The sequence below is a fragment of the Seriola aureovittata genome, chromosome 15 (assembly GCF_021018895.1).
Source record: "Seriola aureovittata isolate HTS-2021-v1 ecotype China chromosome 15, ASM2101889v1, whole genome shotgun sequence".
NCBI lineage: Eukaryota > Metazoa > Chordata > Actinopteri > Carangiformes > Carangidae > Seriola > Seriola aureovittata.
This window is the reverse complement of record NC_079378.1, coordinates 18,157,190-18,173,779: the sequence shown is the minus strand read 5'-3', so window position 1 is coordinate 18,173,779 and position 16,590 is coordinate 18,157,190. Positions and strand designations below refer to the sequence as shown.

At 39.0% G+C, this 16,590-nt stretch overlaps 1 protein-coding gene across 2 annotated transcripts in view; it reads left to right on the top strand.

The window, feature by feature from the left end:
• Positions 1-5,096: 5,096 nt before the first annotated feature.
• Positions 5,097-16,590, top strand: part of LOC130182796 (CXADR-like membrane protein) — a 49,997-nt gene continuing 38,503 nt past the window's right edge. Inside the window, exons 1-2 of one of the 2 annotated variants that reach the window (XM_056397945.1) lie at positions 5,097-5,666; positions 15,280-15,349. Coding sequence is in view for 1 of the 2 variants with exons in the window: in XM_056397944.1 (XP_056253919.1) it covers positions 5,633-5,666 (34 nt within the window). In the remaining variant the exon portion in view is untranslated. The remainder of the gene's footprint in view (positions 5,667-15,279; positions 15,350-16,590) is intronic. The other variant, XM_056397944.1, reaches the window with a different exon arrangement.

Below are 16,590 nucleotides of genomic sequence, written 5' to 3'. Positions count from 1 at the left end.
AAATATTAAGTATGTGTGCTAAATATATTGTGTGTAGAGTGTTGTGTTGATGGATGCTACTGTCCCACAGTGCAATGCAATGAAATGTGTTGTTTAACTCTGCAAGTTCTGAACAGTAGCCTTTTAAAGCTCAAGTGCAATTGCCATCTGTAAACATGTATCAAATACAGAAATATTTTTTAATCACTCTTATTACAAAATGGTACAACACAATACTTTCTTTACCTACAAACTGCCAGAACAGTATATCAGTGATGGGTAGTGTGTTTGAGACACAGCATTAGAGCCATAGGAAAAACACTGCAAACGCAGTGTGCAACTTGGAATATTATGAAGTACACCACAGTGTGTTGCCCTGTTTGATAGTGAGGTAGACATGAAAAATGACTAGAAAATGGAGAATGTAATGGATTTAGACAGATGAAAACGTGTTATTAACAATTAAAATGGGACACAGAACCAGACCAAGGGCAAAGGGTCAGCTCCAGAGGATCAAACGATGGACACCAGGCAACTGGAGAATATAGGCAAAATCTCCAGTTTGTAACAATACGACTCAATATGTCTAATGATATTTGATTGTTTCTTATATAGGACAAGTAACACCAAAAGATCTGATTATCACTAAGGTGTGAATCCTGGCCTCTCTGTGCCATGCAGGAACACACAAACACACCAACCTCCCTTCCTCTGTCCCTCTCTGGATAAGAGTCATAAACTACAACCCACAATCCAATCCTGGGTAGTGACCAGCAGAACACTCTTCACAGACACAGATCTGAGGAAGATCTAACTGTTCTGCAACTCATGAGATGTTTTCTTTGTACTAGTTCAATCCCAAACTTCTATCCTATAGATTGTTTGAAATGCAACATGTAGATTTTAAGACAATGTCCTTGATGTGACCATACTGTCAGCATCCTTCACACAAGGTAACACACACTACATGACATCAGTTAACCACTTGTATTATGATTAATTCCAGGTTTGAAGGATGTAATATGAACTCAACACTCATATTACTCCTGTCTGTCATTATTAGTGCCATTAGGTTTATATGTTATTTCAATTAATGTTTTATGGTCATGGTAGAAGATGGATGTGCAAGTTTATAAGTAAACTTAAAATTACTCTCTTCTCCAAGTTGAACAGGGCTCTATGTCATCAGCTCAAAGCCCGGCTCTGTAGCTATGTAAACTCTTGGCTCTAAGCTGCCACAAGCTCCAAGTAACATTCTTTTTGTCTACATGTGCGATCTTTTATTTTTATAAGCCAAGTCAAGACCAACTGAACCAAAACAACAGAGTAATTTTGTAACTTTTAATTATTATAAAGTTTTCCTTTTTGAAGTGTTGGGACTCGTCATTCAAGAGACCAGATGTTTCTTTACTCCACTGGACAAAGGAACTCACACTCCACAGTTCCTCACTGTTCACACCTGGGGACGACCCTCCTCCTAGCCAACCAGTGTGGGTCAGCGTGTGACATGTGACCCACTAGGGTGTCACCAAACAAAACCAGATCTCCTTCTTGGTTCTCTTGACCCTCTCCTCTCTCTCTTCTCTTAATAACACATCTGTCTACGACCACCTGCAGAGATCCCCACCAGAAATCAAGTGTGCCAGACACGGAAAGTCTCCTGACAAACTCCACCAGAGCTGAACAGCTGAGACACCGGCAGAATCTGCCACTGTGATAACGGGACACGGCCTCCAGGAGAATCCACCTAGATCCCGCGTCTCCAGGGTTACCACGGCAACTGCAGCCACCTAGGTTCCAGCCAATGGTCTCCAGCTAAACCCTAACTCACAGTAGGCCAGTCCTAACACTCTGCTCATGACTGGGTTGAAGTCGAAATATAGTAATAATTAATTACCACATCTCATTCGTAGACGTAGTATCATTAGCTGTATAGCCATAGTGTAAAGCCATAACATTCTCTCCCACCATTGCCAACTCATCACACAGCTCATTTCTTTATTATTTTAATCTTTATGATTATTATTCCTTGCATTTACAATTTACTCTGTAGATAGTACTTTAGTTAATGAACTTCTTTATTTACACCCAGTTGTTGTCCTGTTGTGTTCTTTTGAAGTAGAGATTGGAGATCCATTGAATCGAGAAGTCATGGCTTCCGATATGAGATTGATAAATTTATCAATGAAGTAAGTCATTGTTGTCCTCCCAGAGGACTGGTGCCCCATTTCAACGAGAGTAAATTCAAAATTATGATGTTAACGCTACATGTAAAGTTTTCTGGATGGATAAAGCCCTTCAGGAAGAGGAATCCCTCTTCAGTCAGTGTTATCAGTCAGTTATTCAGGGGAAAAAAGGAGTGGAATGAGAGCAATCAGAGCAAATTCTAAATTATGGCGTTAACGCTACATTGAGGACAGCTACTATTCCTTACTGCCCCTGTTAGTCATTCAGGACAATGCGACAAGGCTTGAAGACAGGTGTCTGCCCCGTCAAATGAGGCCAAATCAGGGGGGATGGGCACTTCTGAGCCAATGCTAATAGGCTGTGAGAGGTGTGAAAACAGCTGAGGGGCTGCGAAAGGAAATGTATGAGAAAGAGAAGTATCAGCACTTTTTTGAAATGTTTCAATAGGTCTTTGAGGCATCAAAATGCTAGTATGTTTACTTATATTTCAGATTAGAGTTAAAGCACAGTTTTCCACAGTTTTCTTTTAAGAAAGGTGCATGGGCAGCAGTGAAAAAAGTCCATGGCTCCCATAAGGTTAGGCCCAGAGGCCTGAAACTTCACACAGGGGTTTTTGACAAGATGTAGAAGGAATGGGAATATAATGATTTTCATAGTTCTTGTATAAAGTACTGTATATCTTAGTTGTGGGTATCAAATATGACTTTTTTTGAGGTGAGGACAAAAATACAAAAAATACCATGCATAAGTTGATGTATTTGCCCTCTTGTGCCCTCTTGCCAGATAATCCAAAAATGGGCAAAGAGGAGGGGCATGTTTGTCTGTTTGTCTGCTGTGAAAAGCTGGATGTCTCATAATTTTTTGCTCCTAAATTCAGACAAAACTGAGATGCTGGTCATTGGCTCGACCCAACATACACGCCAGTTTGATCAAGTAACAATTACTCTTGATAACTGCGTGATGTCTCATAGTCTGACAGCCAAAAATCTTGGTGTCACTTTCGATTCTTCCCTCTGCTTTGATCAACACTTTAAAGATATCACCAAGACGGGCTTTTTCCATTTACATAACATTGCTAGGATTCGGTCTTCTAAGACTGATGCTGAAATCTTAATTCATGCTTTTGTTTCATCAGTTTTGTTTTCTGGCCTCAGTGGCCTGCCACATGCTCGAATTAAAAGTCTTGAAATGGTTCAGACTGCTGCAGCTAGAATTGTTACTTAATCCAGAAATTTTGACAATATTACAACGATTTTAGTCTCCCTTCATTGGCTTCCTGTCCATATCAGATCAGACTTTAAGCTGCTTTTGATGGCATATAAGGTTCTAAATGGACTTGCTCCTTCATACCTGTCTGATCTGCTTAAACCTTATACCTCGTCTTGTGCGCTCCATTCCTAGAATTTAGGTCTCCTTTCAGGTGACCAACTGGTCGAGGCAGATGGCCGCCCACCCTGAGTTCGGTTCTGCTCGAGGTTTCTGCCTCTTAAAAGGAAATCTTTCCTTGCCACTGTCGCCTAGCGCTTGCTCTTGGTGGGTAAATAATATTATAAACAGAATGTTTAGACCTGCTCGATTTGAAAAGTGCCTTGTGATAACTTATGATGTGAACTGGCGCTATAAAAATAAAAATTGACTTGACTTGACGAGTGGAGCCGAGTCTTCGGTGCATGCAAGCTTGTGGCGAGCATACACTCACCCCCCTGTCACTCAAAGCGGGAAGCCCTCAATTATGCAGAACTTTAAGCCCTAATAAAATTTAAATGGGCAAATTATGTAAGAATTCCCACCACCTAAAGTTGTCATGGAGGAAATTAGCTATAAAGACCAAAACTTATATTTAAATATTTAAATACTTTGATCAAAGTGCTAAGGAGATGAAAAATAAACCATCATGGACAAAATATCATAGTGTAAAAATGGTCAAAATCAGCACATTTTAGGATATGCTCCACTATAAATAAGTAAATGGTTTCTCCTGACAGATAAAAATTGGAGGGAGTGAACATGTCACTTCAGGAGAAGACAGTGTTGCACAGAATGGCCAGCTTGAGATAGCTGAATGCTCTTTCGGCTCAACGATAGAATATTTAAGCAATATCACGAGGGAGTGATTATGTACTGAATATGATATGTATATGATTCGTTCATAGGCACGAGGCCGCAGGCCAAGTACCGAAGACAATCACTCCTCTTCTAGCTGAAAACATGCCGTTTCTGTTTCCTTCTTTTCCCTCTTTTGCGTTCATGGAAAAGCTCCCAGACAGCTGCATGGTACATTATTTGATTGGTAATCATGAATGCCATGTCACCAACTGTTGTGCTTGCACTGTATAGCACTGACTGCACTCTGTGTTGTGCAAGAGACACAACTGAAAGTATCTTTTTCTGGTGGACCTACTATCAGAGAACACGTTTCAACGTACAAAAAGATGGCAGTTTCGAGGAGTCCACAACCTGCGAAATACATATGAAAAATAAGAACAAGTTGCATTGCTCAATTTTTTTGTCAAATAACCTTGAAGGTTTTATAGTGTAATGTGTGTACACTACTTGGGGCCAGGACAATTATAAAGTGATTGTAGTGATAATCTTTTAATGATATTATGTGTTTTTTTTTTTAATTTTTGTATATGGTGTAAAAGAAAAGTATGTAACCGGCTGACCTAGAGAACAATAGTTACAACCAGTTCTGTTTTGTGGTGTTATGTTGTGCTATGTTGTCACCTAAAGGGGGCGCTAACATGTTTTGGCATCACTGTATGGAAGATACTGCTCAAGAGCAGACATGTCATCCCTGGCTCCAGTAAAATAGCCATCATAGTTCCATAGCTTCATTCTCTGTCGTTTATTCGAGATATATTTAACAAAATATTCTGTGAGACACAACACCATTCATGCACTATAATCTTATAATTACAACAGAAACATCTGGTTGACTCTTTTATAGTTGTAGTTTGCAAATATCCTATGTTTTTCCATCCTATGGTACATATTGGCAGGATCCCTGTTTGACGTGATGTCACATTCTTGTCCCATAGCAGGATGCTTGTGTTGGGACGCAGTGTTACAGTAGAATTGTATCATGTAAAATAGGTATACGCCCATATCGACTGTAGAGGTCCCCCCCTTTTACCGATTGCTTGGCGCACACCTTTGTTGCACCTCCTCTTTTCCACGCAGTGGACGGACAGGGACAGGCTGCGTGTGGACTCGTGTACATTAGGGAAACACCCAGAACCCCATCCGAGGGTGAGCTCAAGGAGAAGAGTCGCTTTGATGGCGATCAGTGTAACAAAGCAGAAAGATGCTGCTGCATTTGAATTAGTGAGGATGCTGACGCTGTAGTCTGCGCGTTGTGCCGAGGACATGCAGCAGTCTTCAGTCCTCTTTCAGCTCACACTGTAGTTACTGTGAAGTCGAGCCTTTCCTCTCCTACTGGGATTTGTTCTTACTGGATGCCAGGATGCCCACTTCTCCTCTCCTCACACTGCTCTTGGGTAAGTTCAGTGCATGTTCCCTGCTGATTACAGATATTATGCTGAAGACTATTGTGTGTGGTGTATGTGCTGGTTAGTGGGGGGTGAATTATTCACGTTTTTATTGTGCTCAGACAGGTGCTCAGAGAAGTTGTATTGGGTTGTGGGTTGGTGTGCTGCATCATTGTTTGCAAACTACATCCAACAAGGTACAGGACAAAATATTGCGGAATTTGCATATTCATTAATACATTTATTTATTGTTATTGATACCACAATAACTGAACTATAAACACACTGTGGAGCATCATGTCCAAATGACAGTGGTGAAGAAATGAAAACAACATAACTACGAAGTACAATATAACAAAAGCCATTATAACTTGACTGTGATTCTCATTGATATATTAGAAGAATATAATAGAAATTGTACTGTTGAAATAGATATAAATGTAGAAATAAAATAGGAATATACATGGAGTAGTTCCCAAATGTGTCTTTGTTGAAATGCACATGTATTACCAAAGAATCTCACTGTTGTCCAGACACTTTAAAGTGGCTATCTGGTGGATTTCTGCCCTGGTTGATTTGGTGATACCTGTAGTTACTGGTGATAACAGCAAATGTGGTTTAATAGGTCACAGAATTCTCAGGGCAGCAAAATAAACCACTGTCATTTTAATGAGAAAGTCAGGTAACAATTAGCTGTTTTCCATCATTCTGAGAGCAACTGTGATCTGATTTATGACGCACACAGCATGGGTCTGTGAACGTGTCTATTGTTTTTCCAACCCAGAGATGAAATCCTCAACCCTTAACCCATACAGTTGGCAGCATTTCTAAATTGCTTTGTAAAAATGATATAAGCATATGCGAACAAAAGGGCACGGTGAAAGAGTTGGTAACTTGGCACAGGAAGACAAATATGACCTTTGTCTTATTTTGTAGATGCATTTTTGATTAACAGTAGTGGTAGTATGGAAGCCCTGAAAGGCAAGTGAAATTTTTTTTTTTGCAAGGATTGTTTTTCAATTTATTTTTTATCTATATAATCACCCCCAAGAGGGAAGTGAATTTAAACCACTACCCCAGGCTAAATCTTGACTAAAAGCTTTCATGTTTCCCTGTTGGTGATATTTAATTTCTCCATGCACTAACACAAGGTACCTATAATGTGTGTTAGCAAGTTATGTACTACTGTTCCATCTCTTGCCTATAAATTTGGAACAATATGTTTCATTTTACTTCCTGTTCACTCTCTCCATTGATTTCAGTCACCTGTGGTCTTTAATTCAAAAGCAAAATACGAATAATGGAAATTACACCAAACCAAAAAAACGACCCCTGAGAGGCAAGTGAATAAATGTTATAGTTATAATAAAAAAATCACTTGCCTCTTGTGGGTGTAAAACTTAGAAAAATTATCCTTGCAAAGAAAAAAATTCCCTTGCCTCTCAGGCCTTCCGTAGGTAAGTGCTCAGTTTACAGACAAACAAATAGATTATCTGTGACCATGTCATAATAAAAGTCAACTTGTGTTTTGACATTAAAATCCTTTTCTTTTGAAGCTGTAGCAGTAGGAATTGTTTGGTTTGCATTAGCAGCAATTAAACAAATATTGCCACAGACACCAAGTTCTTAATATATATATTGCAATACTTTAATTAGTGGGTCATAGGCTCAATCAACATTGTATTACCTCATTCAGTGATAGATAGTGACTTAACAGACATTTATTTGAGATTGCCACTCTAAGATCACAAAAACTAAAACCAAGCTGGCTGTCGAACATAATGATTGTGGTATTTATTTTACTATGACAGTGCTGCACTAATTGTTATAACTGGAGTTACTGCTCACACTCACCTTTGTGCCTTCTGAAATATAATTCCATGTTCATTAAGAAGTGAATGAAGTCAAAATAACATACATCTGATATCACTGATCTAGGGGAAGCACAAAATCTTTCTTTGTCACTCCTCTTGTGTTACTACCCTGTGGTGCAAACGAAATAGCAATCCACCGATATGCGAGGTGATTAATTTTTGTTCATTAGCTCTACAAAGTTGTTTACTTTGTTGACAAACCACATCATGTTTAGGTCCACTGTGAAATTCACATCTATAGAAAATAAATATGCCTCTCGTTGGTTTCCACTGCCTGTGTGTAAGTTCAAACACATACATCAGACATGTATGAACACATCTCAGCCTCACGCTCAGCTGTTGCAACAACACAGGGCCTTGACATTACAATTAGTCTAGTTGTCCATGGGGTGATGGGAGCTTTCATTAGTTGCATTATGGGAGTGAGTTCGACAGGCCATGGCAAAAACAACATGTTCTACCTCATGGCACTGCCTCCTTCGCTCTGCAGTTGAAAACTTGTCCTTGATTTTGCCACAGATTAAATACAGCTCAATAAATCTGATGGCATCACAATTAGAATTTAGTTAGAATGAAAACAGTTGCATTTTCTCTGAAAGCTCTACATATTACTTAATTGAAAATGTATTTAAGGGTAGTCTACAGTGCTGAGTTTGTGGCAATTCACCTCTCACATTGAAGCACAGCTCATACAATAGGTAGGAATATTTTCTAGGCATGCTGTGCTGAAAGCTATTCTCATCCAACAACTGCCTGCTCTTGTGACCTTGAGAATCAATGTAATACAGTGTCAAAGGCCAGTATCATACAATTTCAATTTTACAGGATAATTTTTTATCTGCTATTAATGCGAGAATAACAAAGCTAGCCTGATTAAATTCTTGTAATTGTCAGAGACTGAATGAATAACTTGCTGGATTTATGGTCCAAGGGGATCATGAAAAATTAGGCTCTTCTGTCCTTGCTGCTAAACATACATTATCTAACTCTTGCTTTGGATTTGTCTTCTTCACGCAGTTGCTTTTCAGTTTTCACTATATTTTTTAATTCACTTTCTGTGTGACCTTTGTTGTACAAATTGTTGTGCCTGCTGTCCTGTGCAGTACAGAGATATATCACAGATATCCTCAAAGATCGATTGGCGCCTGCACCTACTGTGTAATCTGACATGAACTGTGTGTCAGGTGGCTTCAGTGAGTTGATCACACAAACAATGGGTTAAGCTGTATCTGTCCCCCGTCTCTATATATAGAGCAGATCACCAGTGGCAGGCCAAAGGATCTGTCAAGTGTGGAGATGAAAGAAGTCTCCAGTGCCAGAGGTGGGATGTGACATGTTGCAGCACTCTGGTCTTGAATCTCTGGCAGCCGCCCTTCCTCATCTCTCCTTCATCCCTCTCTTTCCCTCTTGTCTCTTCTTTCTGCCTCTGCAGTGTGTCTCATAGATGACTTTGATAGTCAAGAGACACAGATAGGTAGACAGGTTTAAATCTGTTGTTTCACTTTAAGATTGAACTGGAGTGTCCATGGACTTAACGCCTCTCTTACTCTGATGCACATGCCATCTCTTCTTTGAATTAGTCCAGATTCACCTTGAGCCTTACCTTGTAGTTGCCAGCATCTGAATATATATTTAAAGGCTGTTTCACCCAAATTACAAAACACATATATTCTCACATACCTCAAGTAAGTGCATGTAAGGAGTTTTTGTTTTATTCGTACAGTTTATCACCTATCTCTCTGATATTTCCTCCACTCTAATACATTGGCATTACAGTGGTGTTACTTTGCTACATTGTTACATTGTTGGAATAAATTAGATCTGTTAACAATTTACAAGATAATTTCAGTTTATTACCACTTGGATCTTATTTGTAAAGTTTTGGTCATAACAATATGATATATCGAGTTTGACTCAACTGAGAGTATCAGATAAGACCTGCAACTTTGTTGAGAACAATTATTCCTAACTGATAGAAATAAACTGGAAACCAAGTCTCAAGTTGTTGCTATGGCACGTTTGAGTGGTGCGGTATTGAATGGTATATAAATATAAAAGAAAGTGGTATGATGCAGCAAATACTATATTTTTTATCTTACATAGGTAAGAGACTGTACATGTGCCTTTCACCCATTCCATCCTCCTCACTGCCCATACTCTGTCCATCCAAACAACCCGGACAGTCTCCCTCTGTCTCTGAAAGCACAAAATCAGCTGTGTTGCAGCCAAAGAGCATGAGACCTTGTATTTATGTACAGAGATTAAAGGCTTCTACTGTATGCTTACTTACATGACAGGACCTCAAGGAGTTTGCTCATTTTAATGAAGATATATTTTGTTTGGTGTTTATCCATTTCAAGCACATGTTAGAGGACACCTAGTGAAAACTACAGGCAGAGAAAATGACCTGATGTTTGTCTGTTTTTGCTTTATTTTGCTCAAATATTCCATTGGGTGTTGCCATTGTTTTCTAGCCACATTATTTAAATCTTCCGTGGATGGTTGTAAGAATAATACTTTTTTGGGACGTCATATGATGCACTGCAAGAGCTATTTTTCTTGCTATGTGGGATTTAAAACAAGGAGAATGTTTTATCAGCTGATATTCATGAGCCAGTTTCCCGGATCCAGGGGAACTCGAAGTATTCTACCAAATTGCAGTATTTTGTTATGCAAAGCAGTTTCAAAATGGTTATAATTTTCCAAAATCCACCTGTCATATTTGGTATTTAAAGCATTGTCTCTGCCTGTCTGTTGAGAGAGAGGCTTTTGTATGACTCCAGTTTCTTGTAATGGAGACAATATGTTCTTTGTGTTTTCGCTGTGAAAAATGAGGTTGATATTCATTCAGAAATATTTGTCTTGCAATATTAAGTCATAAATGTGGGTGTGTTTTCTCAAATGTGCTGCAGTAATTTAGCACTGTGCTCATGGGGTTTGGTTGTCCCTGAAACATAGTTGTTTGTTAGAATCAAACATTCCTGAATGACAGCAATCATGCTGGTGGCTGGTGATTCACGGTCTGGTCATTAACGTTCATCTGGATCACTGTGGAGCCATCAAGAGAAAGATTGCTAATAGTGTGTCCATGCTCAGTTTGGACAGATGAAATGCTGCATTCATGTCAGTACCAATGATCTGGCTGCCCATAACTGCAGTAAATGTAATTTATGCCTGTTTTTGTTTGGAGGCTTGACTGATGCAGAGTTTTTGAATGTGACACTGTAAATCAACAATATTTGATCAACCTGACAACACAGCTGCAGGGCATGTTTGCTGTCTGAAAGGTTCTCTTTCAAAGTAGTGTTCATACAAGGACTGAAGAAACAACCAGGAAGCACAGCTCCTTTTGAATTTATGCTTTATTGAATCCACAAGGACAATAACAGCCTAACCCTTACATAACCAAATAACTTCTGTATTAAGGTGAATGAAAATGAACATGAATCAGTTGGTGTTGCAGGTATAATTAATAGGCTTAGTCTTGTCTGCATGAACTACAGCTGCATTGACTGAGTCTGTGAGTGCTTCAATGGCATGGAGTGTGCGATTAAAAACCACTGGCTGCAGAGTATTAGGAATGAAGCACATATTTTCTCTGGAAATTAAAAGCAAATAGAGTCAATTGATCCCTGTTTTCTGAGGCTATCAAGTCACCAATTAAGCTGACATTAGGGAACTGCTATGCTGCTAAATTAAGTTTTCTTCTCTCTCCTACACTCAAATTTCCTGACTCTCTTGCTCCTGCAGTCCCTCTTAGTTTTCTCCTTTCTGCTTATTTTGCATACAGATGGCACCCCATGTCTTCTGTGAAAGGTTAGGCTAAAATAAAGCCCTCCTGCAGCCAGATGTATAGTCTACATGTCCTTGACTTTTATCTGAAAGAGATCTCATCTTATCATTGAATATAGGTTACCATTTTAAAGCTTTGTCCCAGATCAAGAACTGCCTACCCGCAGATTTGCAAATCTCAAGACTGATATGTCAGTATAGGCCAACAAGGCCTCAACAGAGCAATTCTTCACATTATGGATGTCATGTAGTGTGTGTTACCATGTGTGAAGGATGCTGACAGTATGGTCACATAAAGGACATTGTCTTAAAATCTACATTACATTTCAAACATTCTATGGGATAGAAGTTTGGGATTGAACTATTACATAGAAACATGAGTTACAGAACAGCTAGATATTTAATTTTACATTCTTCCTCAGATCTGTGTCTGTGAAGAGAGTTCTGCTGGTCACTACCCAGGATGGTAATGTGGGTTGTAGTTTATGACTCTTATCTAGAGAGGGGCAGAGGAAGGGAGGTTGGTGTGTGTGTGTGTGTGTGTTCATGCATGGCGCAGAGAGGTCAGGATTCACATATTGTCTGTCAGGTTGAATCCCCTTGAGAATTTGAATGCTATAGAAAAGTAGCCACATCAGCCATTCATGGACTTTCCAATACCGCCTTTCTTTTGTGGGTCGAGGTGTTCTGGAGACATTACGTGGAGGTTTGATCTTTAACAGTAGTTGGTCAATTTGTGGAATGGACCTACCTATGTACCAAGGAGACTGATGCTTTTCAGAGTTAAACTAGAGTGAAGTGATAGATCTTGTAAATCCAAGGAGGACACTGTGCATATAGTCAAGGACACATCCCTCAATTATATCAAATCCAGGTAAAAGGGACCACACAGAAGGACCTTGGTGTGCCTGCCTCAGCAGCCCTTGTAACAAGCTCCAAAGTCTGACTTTGACATCTAAGTTGTACATTCTCCTTGTAGGGGTGAACCCTGGCCTTCCCCTGACCACGTTTTACCAGTATTCCCTTTTGAAGACAAAAATAACATCCAAACTCTCCATTAAACTTTTTGAAGTTCTGTAGGAGCAGACGGGCAACAGAATCACTCACAAATATTAAAGCATACACTTTGCTGGTACCATGAACAGCATTGGAAGTAACCCAATCAAAGCCACGCTCATGAAGATCAATGCAATCTTTTACAAATGTGTCGAGATAGATATTCATCGGGGGCTTTCTAGTTCCAATCCACAATGCTGTTTACATGATGTGGTCTGATTTCAGATGGGGCAGAAGTTCGTTTAGAGTGCACAACAGGGGCCATATAGACTCTGAAGAGGATTTGGATAAAGGTATACCATCACAGCAAAAGGTGATTGAAAAGTTGTGACAATCATTTCGAGGTGTTAAAGTTTTCCAGGCTTTCTTGTAGAGAAGACCATCACATATGTCATCAATTGAGTCGGGATTTAATTTAGCCTGGTTATCACCTGTCAATTGCGATAATTTGTGCCGTGCAATAATGTTGCATAGTTGTGCTTCAAGAGGGAGAACAATGAAAGTTTTCTGATTTTATGTTCTCCTTTGCATCCACCTCTTTACAGCAACTTCTGTAACTTTCACCTCTAGCTTCCATCAAGATAGTACAATCTCAACAAAAATGCTTGACAAGAATATAGTCCTTGTAATCACTTTGTTTTTGTAAAAGTGATATTTAGTGGTTAACACTGAGTGTGACTAAGTATGTTCTCGATTGCTTCTTCCAATCGATGTTTTGATTTTAATGGTAGAAGGAGCAGCTCATGCTCTTTTCTTCTTTGTTCATGTAGTTCTTTCTCACTGTATTGTGACACTGTTCCTAGAGGTTGTACATGCCTTTTATTGCTGGGTGTTTTCTCAATTTCATTGCATGTTTGTTCTTTGTCATGTCAATTATCCTCACAGATGTCACCATCACTTGATTCTTCTTGGCTTTCCGTTGTTTTCTGTTCACTATGGGAACTTACTTGTACAAAACAGATAAGAAAATAATTTCTAAATGTGCATCTCTGATAAATCTAATTCCTTTAAGTCTTCATTTGTCCCATTCCAATTCTCACTCCAAAGACCAAATGAAATACTAATTGCCTATTCAATGTCAATGACAGAAGTTAAAGGACCCAGTTCTTCCCAAATGTCTTAGACTTTGAACAAACTCCAGAGATTTAAGCAAGTGATAATTGTGTTAATGCACTAACACATGTAAATGGTCAAAATCCTGAATCTGTGGACAAGGCAAAAATCACACCTCATGAATCCTGAATTCCTGGTAGTCTGTGAACTCTAAGTGCTTCCAGAACAGACCGATTCTCCAAGTCTCTGATCTCTACTGGAGGATGAACACATGAACTTGTGGTGTTTTGATGATGGTGGTGGAGAGCACTGTCTAACACGTCACTCCAAAATCTTCCATAAGTCATAGCATATGATTCACGTCATTTTCATACTCAAACTATTTATTGACCCCTTATACAGGGCTGTCAATCACACTTGGATCCTGATCATCTTCTTACTCATCTGAAGTTCCATTTTGCTGGGTTACAAAGTGATAAATATTTCCTTTGATAGAAAATATATTTCAGGATTCTAGGTAGTCAAATAAAAGATTTTAATATCATACAATATTCTGTCACATTTATGAGTAATAACAGGCACATTACATTCAACATACCATACATTAGGAATTAATTTGCAATGAAAATTCACCATACCTACAAGGATGCACTGCCATAATTAGCAAACAAACACAATACGGATGCACCGCCTTGGTTATGTTCAACATGTGATATGGTGAAGCCTTCCTTTTTATAGTTATTGTTGATTAGTTTACCATTTTCTTTGATTCTTCCAATCACTGTCAATACCACTGTTATTTTACAGCTTACCGTTTTCACTGAAGGTGAAAATTCCAGGACTGATTTTGAATTCAACAGCAACACCCTAGATCTGACAACATAACATATTTTTGGCAGTATCTCTGATTCTCCTCACCTCAATGGATAACCCCATCCCGTGAGGTCTGCTTGGATCCCGGTCATCCTCTGATTGAATGACATTCTGGTGCTCCAAGCATATAATGCAACAAATTATTCCTCTTCCTATATCCTCCAAAGATATAGGATTGGGATTTGTCAAAATAATTCCTCATTATTTTTTGTGACATTTATAGCCCTGACCAAAAACATTACAGTACACAAAAATGCCCACATATTAGAGACGCATTCCACACACCTTCAAGACCGCACTTCTTTGCTCATTATTTACACCTGACTCTTACTTCATCTCTGATTTTGGAAAAGAGGAGTCATGCTGAAAGGAACAGGAATCCAAAACTCTTTAAATTGCCTCATATATGACAATTTAAAGACGATGTTAAAATGACTGTATGTCAACGGAAATAATTCTAAAAGAGTATTTTGGGAGGATAAATATAAAAGAAAAAAGATACACAGGTAATCCATGATTGTGAATCCCATGACTTTTATTACTTCATTTTATTACTTTACTGTTGCCAGCTGAAAACTGTGAATTTCTTCACGTTCAAAAATCATGAATGTTTTGGGTGCACAGTTGAAATTTTATTTTGAATATTTCACCACTTTATCTTGCTGTCAGACAGCCCTTTCCTTTGGAACTAAAGTTTGAGAGCCATTGAACCACTATATTCCTACACACAAGCACAACTTACACTGTATTACTCTGCAGCTCAGCTGTTCAAGTCAGACAGACCTAAGTGTAGTGTAGGTGCACTTGTTCATAGGAATACTGTAGTTCAACATTTGAGAAAATGTAGTCCTAAAGGAAAGGGCTATTGGACGGCAAGACAAAGTGGTGAAAATATTCAACATAAAATGTACACTTCAACTGATATTAGCTTTTTACTGTGACTAAAATACATATTTTTTTGTATGGCCCTGCAGCTCATCACTCTGTGCAGATGCTCCTGCTGCTTCACGAAACTGGCAGTGCACTGATCTGAATCTACTGCTGGTAATACACTGACTATAGATAAGTACCTCACACAACCTCACATCCAATAACCGGAACTATCACTTAAAGATTGGTGTTTTCATTCAAAAAATTGTAAGTACATTCACACTTTGGCTCTGCTTTAAAGCAGGACCAATACAGCAGATAACCCAAACTCTACCAGGATCTTTGGGTCTGGCCTTGAAAACAAAAAGCAACTACGTCTACTTTGAAGTTGTAAATTAAATGCAAGTCTTGTATTTGTGGCCTAATATAATGGATCAAAAATAATCTCTACTGGGATGCAGCACAAAGTCCATCAATTTCAAGGTCTTATGTCCTTACCTGTAAGTTATAAACCACAGCATCTGGCATACACTCACTTGTAGTTATTGGATTCTGATATTTTTAAGCTAAAATGAAAACTTGGCTGGGAACAAAAGAGAAAGGTAATAAAAGTATAAAATGTCAGTCAGTCAGTCCTGTCAGCCTAGAACTCTTCCTCAGATTTTCATTTTCACCAGGGTTCCTGTGATCAGGGTTTTGCTTCAAGTTTCCCTCCAAGTGTCCTGTTCTTACACATCCTTTCCCTCACCGCCTAATTGAAGGGCATCAATGACCTGTATATTAAATTGACATTATTAGTCAGGGCTTTCAAATGACCCCAACACTGGGTCTTTTAACTGTATTTATTCCAAATTAAATCTTTTTCAGTTATTTTTTCTCTTTTCTCTCTTTTTATCCAATTATATATCCCATATCTATATAAGAATCAGAAATAAATCACATTTAAATACAGTTCCTAAGTTTAATCAAAATAGTTTCTGGTATAGTGATTGTTGTGAGTTTTCTGCTGATGAGTGTGAATGGGTTCAGTTCAGTTCAGTTGTGTTCAGGTCAATTGTGTTCAGTTCTGTTCAGTGTGTGTGTGTATGTGTGTGTGTGTGTGTGTGTGTGTGTGTGTGTGTGTGTTTTTGTGATTTGGACCAAAGAGGCAGGGAAAGGGGCAGTGTAGTAGGTTCAGTTTGGTTGAGGGGTTTGAGGGTTAAAAGGGAGAGAGTAGGGCATGCCAGGAGAGTTGCAGGCGAAAGACTTAGCACTTAGGCAGGGAACAACTTCCGAGCATATCCAAGGGAAGACAGACAAACTTTCCTCCCAAACACACTCCGGCATCAGCACACTTCCTCCGCCCAGGATTGTTTAGGGTGATCCAGGAAAATCCAGCCAGTTCTTTTGTACTACTGCCACTCTTTTTACTTTTA